Source organism: Centruroides sculpturatus, unplaced genomic scaffold (genome assembly GCF_000671375.1).
Source record: "Centruroides sculpturatus isolate CEXI.00-Female unplaced genomic scaffold, Cexi_2.0 scaffold1103, whole genome shotgun sequence".
Lineage (NCBI taxonomy): Eukaryota > Metazoa > Arthropoda > Arachnida > Scorpiones > Buthidae > Centruroides > Centruroides sculpturatus.
This window is the reverse complement of record NW_019385205.1, coordinates 188,122-199,686: the sequence shown is the minus strand read 5'-3', so window position 1 is coordinate 199,686 and position 11,565 is coordinate 188,122. Positions and strand designations below refer to the sequence as shown.

The 11,565-nt window shown below is 27.0% G+C and overlaps 1 protein-coding gene across 2 annotated transcripts in view; it reads right to left on the bottom strand.

The window, feature by feature from the left end:
• LOC111636098 (homeobox protein aristaless-like) overlaps positions 1–11,565 on the bottom strand; it is a 34,292-nt gene that overhangs the window by 7,109 nt on the left and 15,618 nt on the right. For both annotated transcript variants that reach the window (XM_023381278.1, XM_023381279.1), the window contains exon 3: positions 48–93. In XM_023381278.1, coding sequence (XP_023237046.1) covers positions 48–93 — 46 coding nt within the window. The remainder of the gene's footprint in view (positions 1–47; positions 94–11,565) is intronic.

Sequence of the window (11,565 nt, the reverse complement as noted above, 5' to 3'; positions counted from 1 at the left end):
AATTCGATTTCTCGAATAAACAGAGTGTGTAAAAAGTAAAAACTCACCTGAACTCTTGCTTCTGTAAGATCCACCCTCATTGCTAGTTCCTCTCTAAAAATAAAAATAACACATTAAATTAACTGTATAAAAACTTTTTTGTATTTATAACTCTTTTATTTTCCGATAAATTTCATATTGTTAGTAAAAAGTGGAGCAATTAATCTACCTAATTATCATCGAATAATTTTCTATAATAATATTTATAAATCAAAAATAATTTGTTTGAAAAATATTAATAATTTATATTGTTATATGATAACAACTTGTAAATTGTTTTGTAAACAAAAATATTTTTAAACAGGAATTTAAGAGTTTTTATGAAGTATTACAATTCACTCAACAACCTGATTAACATTTAATTATTTATTATTTATGTATTAAAAAGCGTTAAATTAAAAATATGCACAATGCATACTCTTATTATGAAGTCATATTATCTATTTGATGAATTGCATGAAAAAATGACAAAACACGAAAAGGCAAACAGAATCACACAACATTAAAATACGCAGAATAGAAGCATTGAAGTAAACACTTTTCAGATGTGATTGATACAAACGTCGTATAATAAATCAGTAATAAAATATTAATTAGAACTATTAATGCATTAGAGTAACAGAGAAAATTAACAATTCTCAGCATGTAATGATCAAGTCTATAATACCTTACGATAACAGAATATTTATAATTCTCCGAAAATTATAGCTTTTATGTAGATCGAACAATTTAAATACATTTGGACATAAATAAATTTAAAGAGCTTTAAGGACGTAAAACAAGTTGAATAGGATTAAAGCAATTTAAAGTTTCGACAATTTGTCGTATAAAATTTATAACAGACTAAAAGAAACACAGAAACACAGAACTATAAAACCCCCAAAACAACTATAAAGCTATAAAATATCTTAATTATCGTAAAGTTGAAAGAAAATTTAGAGGTTTTGTTTAGGCCTGTAGGACTATTTAGTAATTTTTTAATTCATAAATATAAATAAACTTAAGTTTTTCTTTTAACTTTTACGATAATTATTATGCTTTGTTCAATTTATATACAAAGATAAAATTATCATTTAAACTTAATAATTTATTATTACCGGTAATTTATGTAAATGTTAATAAACTAAAATATGTGAAATACATTTAAATGTACGCATAAATTCAAGCGCTTTATATCACACTTAACACTCGCTAAATATAAAATTTTGCTAAAATAAAAACATATTTTATGAAATTGTTAAATAATTTTCAGATTTCTTTTCATCATTCATAAAAACGAAGCCTTCAATTAACAATTTTCAAATAATAAAGACATCAGCAGAAAGTTATTAAACGAAATATCTCTTCATGCTTAATAATTTAAGAGTCCTCCTAATACGTCACGCACATCTCATTTGGTTGCCTAGCAATGCCCATGATTACATTACGGTCACATTTAAATAGGGAGTAATTTTGCAGAAGTCTTTCCTGATTGCCAAGTTATCTGTAATTTTGGAGATTGCTAGACGAATCATGGAGCTATCTAAATTATTTTAACATTGCATTATTCAGTACGAAAGTAGAAATTGTTGTTTCTAGTTTTTTTTTTCAAGTATATTCGTTTAAATTCATTTTTTATGTTAAAATAGATTATATTTAACAATTTTTATAGTTAAAAACTTCTTCATGAAAATAAATTTAAATAGAAAGAATTTAATTTTATAAATTTACTGCTACGTACAGTACAGTGCAGTGTAGCACTGTACTATACAGTACGTCTACATAGAAGTTTTAGACTATATAAGCAAATTAAAAAATGAATTACTCTAAATTGTCATAATTCTTTAATAGATCCTTATATAATTAGCTTACTTTACAAGCTAATAAATGCAATTTTCTGAACAAAATATATCATTATGTTAAGAGGAAAAATGTATCGAGATCCAAAACGTTAAGATAATTAATGTAAAACTCTTCTCGGTTTACTTAATGCAGAATTAGAAAAAAATGCACGAAATTTAATTTATTTAGAAAGAAATAACACCATTTATTATAATTACAGATAAGAACGGGTCTACAAGTTAAATTTACATGATTAAATAGGCGAAGAAAGAAGAAGAAGGGAAAAAAGAAGCATTTTGAATTTCAATTTTGGAGACCTTCTCCCCGAAGTGTGCAGACTAGTCCGACAAGTCAACCAGTTAAAATTCCTGAGCAGCGCACCCACTTATGACTAAGTATTGCAATAACATACACTAAATATACTACCTCCAGCGTAATAATGTACAATTTACATTCTCGGCCCGTTGCCAGCAATAACCATTTGTTCCGGACCGCCAACCAATTCCTGCTTTTCAGTAACGTCTACGGCAAATAAACGCACGTCCTTTTATTTATTGGCTCTAAATGATTCTTCTGACTCTCAGTCATCTCGTTGGCTACAAATTGCCACATTTTCTTAATAGGTGCCATTTGGCCTATTAGGATGCATCTTTTTATAAAATGGTCTCTCGTTGAATTTTACGCCAAGCATCTGTAAGTGACTCACTAATTCTACTATTTCATGCATGACTAATATTTAAATGAATAAATTAGGGCTACTTTCACCTGATAAACCTTACGCAAAGTTGACACCAAAAATTTTTGTATCTACGCACATTGACATTGGCTGTGTGTTCGAGGACACATTGAACAAATTGTTGAAACCTTCAGAAATTCATGTTTATATGTTTAATTTGTCAAATTCTTCTATTAAAAACAGGATACAACTTTCAATATAAATGTCCGTAACATTCTTAGAATTAGTTTCGCGTAATAAAATTTTCTATAGGAACACGAAACGTCATGCAATTTAGTTATTTTATGAGGACCTATCAACTTAGTTATTGCTTTAATAAGTAAACAATGAGAAATTGTTAACAGTCTTTATTTTCTATTTTATAGAGTGAAAAATGATAGAATGGAACATAACAATTTCATTGTTACTGGAAATAAAATATTAAAATGGCTTTTTAAATTTTACATCGCTAATCTCTTTAAATAAGAAAAAAATGCAAGCGGGAGTAACTAAAAATTATTCCACCTCATCCCTGATTTAATGTCTAGAATAATGACCTATGGCATGACCTCTTTTAGGGGTCAGCTGTTATTACTTTTGCGTGCTTCATCTGATTTAGGTACTGAGAGGCCACATTTACATTTTATAACAAGGTCTAACTTTTGTAAAAGCATTAACAGAAAATTTAAAATTAAAACGGTATTTTTGATAAAGAATGGACCTTCTATATAAAGAGGTATTTTAATAAAGCAGTAAAGTGTATGGGTACTTCCGAAGTATTCTTTCCACGCTCAAGGGCTTCAGCAAATGATGAACGACGACTGTATAATTGAACTTCTACACAAAGCTTCTTTTTAATTAAGGTGTTGATATCATTAACACCGGGATGTTATTGGTCGTGTCCGGAGATATAAATGTATTCCCCAGACGAAAAGGACCCAACGTTAATTAAATAGCAGGGGATGCATTAATAGAATGGAATGAATAGGAACACCCCGCCCGTTAGTTGGTTATACGTCCGACAGGCGGCGCCAATGCTTTTATGAAACTATACAGAATAATTAAATCACAAATGATATTAAAATTAAGAAACCGCCTTAATTTTCTGCATTTTAATGTCTTAAGAAAAATAATTATTTTTTAAATTTTGAATATTTCTAAAATATTTCTCTTTAAATTTTATATTAAAATCTTTAAATTAAAAAAAAAAAAACTTTTTAATTATCTACAATGGCACTTGTTTTCACTTTAAATTCAATTATTTAAAATGTTTAGATAATCTCTAATGAAAATTCGTTCTAGAGAAACGATTAAATGCCGAAGGTGTTAGTGTTCATGTTAAAAGCAAGAAGAAATCTGATGAAAAAAGTCTTCATGCATCAACAAATTTAATAGCAGACGGGCAACCAAGACTATTGTTTCAGTGGATTGTAATGACTCTTCTACACTCAAAACAACTTGAGGAATTCAGTAGAAATAAAACGTTTACTGTATTGTGCTAACTTTATGCATTGATGTTATAAGAAGCTCGACCAGAAAAGAATTTAAAGCTCGTTTTTCTCCAATCTAAAAAAAAGAAAAAAATATATAAATAATAATCATAATTGATTATCAGTTAATAGATATCTTTTCAAAGCTATAACTTATGATTATAAAGAAACAGTCGAGATAAGATTGTCCAAATTTATCTGTCACTCCTCAAACACCTGCAACGTTTTACGGATCAAATGCTCTTATGCGTGTGTTGGTTAATCTTACTTAATTAAAGCTAATTAAGAACGGAAGTGAAGATTATAGCTATTGCTGATTGACATGCAATCTCCAATCCTTTTCATTTTGTAATTTTAATCAAGTTTCTTTTTTACATAATAAAGTTGTACGCAAACATTTCAGAAAAGATGACTTCAGCATATATGCCGGGAGCCAATCAAAGTCTTCATTTATCATAAAATTAATCAAATAGAAAAAATATCCTTCTTAATTATTATTAATCAATTTTATAATAAGATTTAGAAAAATTTACTGAGTAATCCTCTTGAGACGTGAGGTAGGATAGAAGTGGAAAAAGGAGACCTCCCATCGACTTGCCTCAAACAGTCGCCGTCAGTGCAGACCCTATCATTAACGAGTCCGCCGCTTCTCAAGACTGATTCTCAAAATTATTAACGGCGTGTTACTTTAAACAGCCTTTGCTTACACAGCCTGTTAGGACAGACTGGGTGGTTTGCAAAGGACACGCGACATATACTTAAATAATGCATTGTTAGGTGTTTTTTCTCTTTATTCAATAGAATTTTCTTTCAAAAGAATGCAATGGTAAACAGTTGCTAATTACAAACTGATTTTCTTGTTAACTTAACAAGAATAACCGCTAGTTTCTCTTTTATTTATCTTTTTTTTTTTTATTCATGTTCAAGCGCCGTAATCCATAGGCTAATTGGATTACGTTTCGGTTCTAATAAAACAGTAGATTATAGAAAAAAATTAGCGTGAATTTAGATGATTACAGTGGTAAAATATGCAAAAGCTTTTCTTAATAAAACTTCGATGTATTTGCGCCAATTTCCTTAATGAAATAGAATAATTTTTTATATATTTTATTTGGATTGGCTTTCATATGTTTATTGCCATTAAGAAAATAATAAAAGTAACTTAGTTTTTTTAAGGAATAACATTTTATGTGCTCCTTTTTAATGATTATTTGATCTGCAGGAGATAGCTTTAAAATGTCTACGAGGTAACATTTCAGTTACTTAAACTGTAATCTGCAATAAAGTTAAAAAGATTAAGCGGATTTAGAGAGAAGTTCTGCACCTGCAAACATTTCTGAATCGGGATCCTGACTTAATTATAAAAGAGCCTGTTTATGGAACAGGCTGTAAGTGTATCTAATTATTCAATGAAAAATGAAACGAATTAAAAGACAAAAGTCAGAGTATCTAGAGCAAATGATACAATGTTTTTTTGAGCTTCGCTTTGCAGTTTCGTGCAAAGGTTATGAAGCGCAAATAATTTCTGACAGAAAACAGCTCACTAATAAGTCATCAAGGCTGACGGCGAAACGAAATTACATCACGAAAGCTAAATCAATGGCTTATTTTTAATAGTTGCGTGCTATCTCCATTGAGCATGTCGGTGAATAGAGTAAACATGGTGGTCCTTCTCGCTCGCGTTAACATTTAATTAAAAATTGCCGCCTTTATTATTAACACGGTATGCCTTCTCAACGTCAGTTTCAAATAGTTAAGGAAAATTGGCACGTAATTATTAAGAGTCAAAATATTACCGTGGGCTTCCTCTATAACTGAATAGTCTAATAAAATTTTGAATATATCAAGTGCTTTAAAATCTATTTTATTATTAATTATATAAAAATAATTTAAAAACCGTAGAAAAATAATTTATGAATAATCGAAAATAATATAATGTAATGTTTTCTGCGGTCATTGATGTTTCGGGTGAAAACCTCGCGTCGTCTAAAAATAAATCTGTAACTATTACAGTACATATCCATAATACAATGCTTCAAAATAACTCACAATAACTTTCGTTTTCCTGGTAAATTCGATTTTGTTGTGCATTACTAAATATATAAAAAAAAACCATTATTTGAATCTCTTTTCTTTACTGATTGGAAAGGTTTATTTATAGATTCGCACGTATGTATTAATTTTGTCTTGTCTAAAAAAGTTTTTAAAGTAATTATTTAAAAGTTATAATGAAATTAACAATTCTAATAAATACTTATAAAAATCGAATTTGCTATAAGAAAGTGCTTTAACTATAAATCAAGATATCTTGTTGAAGATCGAGAGGCCTTTTAAGACATTAGAGCCGCTTAACTAAGCTCGTAAAAGTATATTAATTACCTAATAAGTATTCATTACGCCTTCTTTTAAGGCTTGGGCGATTTTAAATACATTTTATAGTCTTTTTTAAATTTATTTTTTTAAATTTGGATAGGAACGTTTCATTCTCATAACTCTCCAAATTGAAGCAAAACGTAGCTAAGATAACTTTCCTTAATTGATTTAAGAATAGATTAATAGGACTATAAATTACAAGAGGTTTGCTTATTATACACACAGATATATTATAGAGCTCATAAACATAAAAATGGGTGATTAACCTTTTTATAGGCTTGTTATTACCTATAGATTTATAATGAAGGCTGCGATAAGGTTAAGCAAAGCTATTTAAAATGTGTAATGGCCTAATCGGACCTTGATTATATTATCTCATGTTTTTGGTCATATTATCGCCAACTGATACTTTAATAAAATTTTATTATCATCTTAAAGTTGAATTTTGGGACGAAGAATTAATTAATTAAAGGCTACAAAGACTTTTATATGAGCATCTTATTGCAGATAAATAGCCTAATTCAACCAATGTTATATTTTTATTACCAATTCTTTTTACCAATAAAATTATAAAAAATCCTCTTAAAACTATAATTTTTGATAACTTTATAAGCGGATTAGATATTTTACTACCTTTATAAACCTATATGCTATTATTAAATTATTAAATTAAGCTTTTATATTCTGATGTAAATTATCTTCTTAATAATAAGCAAATAGAAAAAAAATCATAAAAAATACATCTTGATTCAATTCTTTATCTTAAATTTCTATATTTAAAGCTTTAAATAAAATACTTTAATTTTTTGAATGATTAATCATTTACATAATCCATATTCTGTATCAGCATAATTAGTAGAAGTATGATCTAATTTTGTTAACTTTAATTAATATAATGCCTGTATAATTTACGAATATAAATAACAAAAAATTGATTAATAATGGAAACAAGATTAGTAATTAAAACTTTATTAAACAATTATAAAAAAAAGTAGATAATAAACATTCAACATGGTCATTAATCAAGAGTTAAATCCCTTTATTAGTGGAACAAAATTAATTCCAATAATGCATACATAAATAATCAGTTATAACGATATTTTGAATAAAACAATTTTCCTAAATTATTCTCTTAAATAAAATATTCGTAAACACGCTACTTTGAAGCGGAAAATAAAAATTATTAGAGATGAGTAGTACAAGTCAATTTAATTAAATTCTATCGACCTTTCAGCTTTTAATCTAAATAGAAATTAGCCAAAAATGCTTACGATCAAAGTAATCTAATGGACATGTTAATCTATAACTTATTAAAGTTCTATTCTAGATAGAAAATTACTACGTGCCATTCTGTATCAAGTAAGAACGCTATAATATCACGAAACAACCAAAATTGAAATAAATAAAAGATGTAAAGTTTCTAAATTTGATTGAATAATCGATTATTGGATAGTTATTCATTATTCTATTTCAATCCTTGTTAATTACAATCGTGTTCAGTTCTACTTGTAAACGTTTATTGAACATTAGAAGCTTTTGATTAAATGAATTTAATCATAGAAAGAGAGCCATATATGTTATTTATTCTGTAGTTCTTTTCAAAATAAACAAAATTAATCGATAAAGTTTTAATTTTTAATTAAACTAATTATTGTCAAATTTTATTAAATTATAAAATATACAAACTTTTCATCGTTTCTCCAACATATTAATCAACGAAAGATCATGTTCGATATTTATAATAGTGATATCTTGCATAAAAATTAATTATAATTTCAATACAAAATTTAACTATTTAACTCTATATGATATTAAATTTTTAAAACTTTATTACTAAATATAATTATATTGAATTAAAACGCATTCATCCTAGAGGAAGGAAACGATTTATTATCGAAACAAGAAGTATTCCTTAGGTAATTTAATGAAATTGTAATATAACATCTTTAAATCTTTTACAGATCTATATAAGAGTTAAACAGTTTGATTTAATAGCCATTTTGATCCGAAAGAACAGAACAAACAACAAATTTTTTTAAAACAAATGCGAGAACGAAGGTCAGAAAGGTCGTCATAGCTTACAACATGATACATAAGTCATAACATAAACTATCGACAAGTGACAACTAATTGTAATGATCTGATCCACTGTAGTCTTTGCTCCAGCAAAATTTTGTCGGAATTTTTGTCATGATGAACTGCCTCTTTGCACGCCTGCCGCAGGGTTGCGCCCACACATTATGCATGCTTCTGGTGGTCAGAAATGAGCTTCTCCTGCCATCATGGGACATGACTTGTAGGGGTCAAGCGAGTAACAGCAACGTATATCTTATTTAAGAAGTAGATTCTTTTGCCCTCTAGTACACTAGTTGGTTGTAATAAAGGACCAAATGGTCGTCATGGGAGAATCGTGTCCATAAATAACTAAAACTAAATTTGTAAATTTATCTAACTTCTTCTTTCTGTAGAATATTTAAGTACAAGCGTGCAGATTAATTATATTAAGTCGCCAGATTTATTTCGTAAAAAAAAGAGCTCAAAGAAGCGTGAACTGTTCTGCATCGTGTGCAATTTATTGAATAATTGCTGCTTGGATCTATTATAATTCTGAGTTTATGAAAGAGTAATGAAAAATATGTCCAATAGACTTACTTGGATGATTGGAGTAACAAGAGTTGAAGCGCAAGATGTAATAACATAACTCAATTTCTATTATAGGAAAAGAAAAGAAAATAATTGATGAAATGTGAAATTTGGTGTCTTTCGAATCTTCAGATATCTTGAAAAAAATAATAAAAAAAACGTATAATATTTAACTAATATTTTAAATTACTGAAATGTTTCATTGGTTGTATTAACTTTTAGTTGATACCACTCAAACTATAAGTCCACTTTTTTTTTAAGAATATTCAAACGTTACAAAGATGTTTTAAATGGATGAAACATCAGAAATTGTAGTAATTTTTCGAATTTTAAGCCGAAAGAATATTTAAAATTTTTCAATGAAATTTATGATTGGAAAATACAAATAAATTTTATTTATAATTATTTTAATATTTAAAACGAATTTAGTCATTAAAACTTGAAGAAAAAACATTTTAGTTTAAATATATTTAAATTAGGAAGAGATTGATGGAAGAATAAATCTGCGACATTTTATAGATCTAATTTTGAAATGTTATACAGTAAGATAGTAAGATATAAAGGCTTTACTAAAGAAACATTTTTATATTAAATAGAATGCAAACGAGAAGAGAGAAAGAGACGAGAGAATCTTGTTTTCATTTTAACCATTACATTTATATTGCCAATTTTGTGAGTAAATAAATGACTTTTGTGATAAATATCTGACATTAGAGGTCGAAATTGTAGCTGATGATCGATTTGGCCATTAAATTAAGATATATTTTTATTAGACTTAAAGAGTTTTAGTTTGACAATAAAAGTTAGTAAGTTATAGCTTAGCAAAAAAAAGTAAAATAAACGAGGAAAATAAAATCGACATTCTTAAATAAGCAATTAAATTCTGAAAAATCTCTTGTAAAATTGGTATTAATCTCTACTTAAAATCCAATATAATTACATGAAAAGATCGTCTATAAATCAATTGGATTTTTGTAGTAAACAAAAAATATAATCTTAAAGTTTGAACTGTTAACTAAAAAACTATTAAATCTAATTTAATTACATAAACATTTTAACGTAAATTTTTTAAAGTTATTTACCTAAAATTTATGTTCGAATATTTTATTTTATTAATTTTTATTATAAATTGCAGTTATGTTAAGTGCGTGATAGCATATTTTAATGATTAAAAACTATCTTTAAAAGTCTAATAATTTTATAAACCTGTTTGTTAGATTGCTTATTATTAAAGTATTATAGAGTTTAATGTGTTCTAGGATTTATATAATAAATATAACGCAATAAAGTATTAAAATTTACCAGTTGAAAAAGAAAATTTAATAGATTATTTCAATGCCTTACTAATAGCAATTAATGTTTTAAAGCGAGATAATTATAGAAATTTGAAACTTTTGTTTAATATTTACGGATTTTAGGTTAATCGAAAGCGAATTAGTCTTTGTTTCTAAGGACTATAACAAAAATTCTTCATAAACTTCTGTTCTTTTTGTAATCTAAATTAAATACTAAAATATATATAATAGGCTAATAATTATCATCAAAAAATAAGTAAAAAGTAAAATTTATTAGAGCTGAGCATAATATTCGAACTTTAAAAAAAAAAAAAAAAATTTAATTACAAAAAGTATTTATAAATTCATTTATACAACATGTAAATAGTTTTATCAAATTTATTGTGGAACCAATCAAATTTATTTGATTAAACTTTCGTTCAAGTAATGAACTAACTAACATATGGTTTCCTGGACGAAAGCAATTTCACTGCTTAACAAGCGAAGCATATGGTGTCGACGTAGCAGAATCGACAGTAAATGCAATAAATATTTCTTCTCTAAGAATAATAGCAGCGGAAATCTCTGTCGAGATACTAAATTTCCAATCAAATCAAAGTTATATATTAATGCTCATGTAAGTTGGATCAATGCTCTTTATCGCTCGCTTGCGACGAGCACATTTTCAAGATAATCTCGTGATTGGTTCTTCACCCAGCAAATCATCCCAAACTTTTCGCTTTTAATGAAGCATAACATTTATTCCCCTCCTTTTGCGTGAGAACTTTTTCGAATCATTTTAGGCCTTGTCCAGTTACATGATTAATTCATTGGTCTGTGCAGATATTTTAAATTTGACTTTGTTTTAAACTTTTTTAGTTATTAAATTTAATGTAAATATCTTTTAAGAATTGACTTATAAGCTTTAATTTTTTAATACTTAAACAATAATATTTTTATAATTGTACACTCGATATATAGTAAATGGTATGAACTAACTCATAATCAAGTTTATTTCTTTAAATTCTTTAAAATAACATAATTTTATACATTTTAATTATTTCTACATGTCTAATTTATTGTAATATAATTTATATCTACTCGGTCGGCATAAATTTTATAAAGATTTTATCTGTAAATCTTGCGGTAAACTTAATCACCGAATTTATGAAATTATAATTTTGTTAAAAACCACAGTTTTTTTTTAATA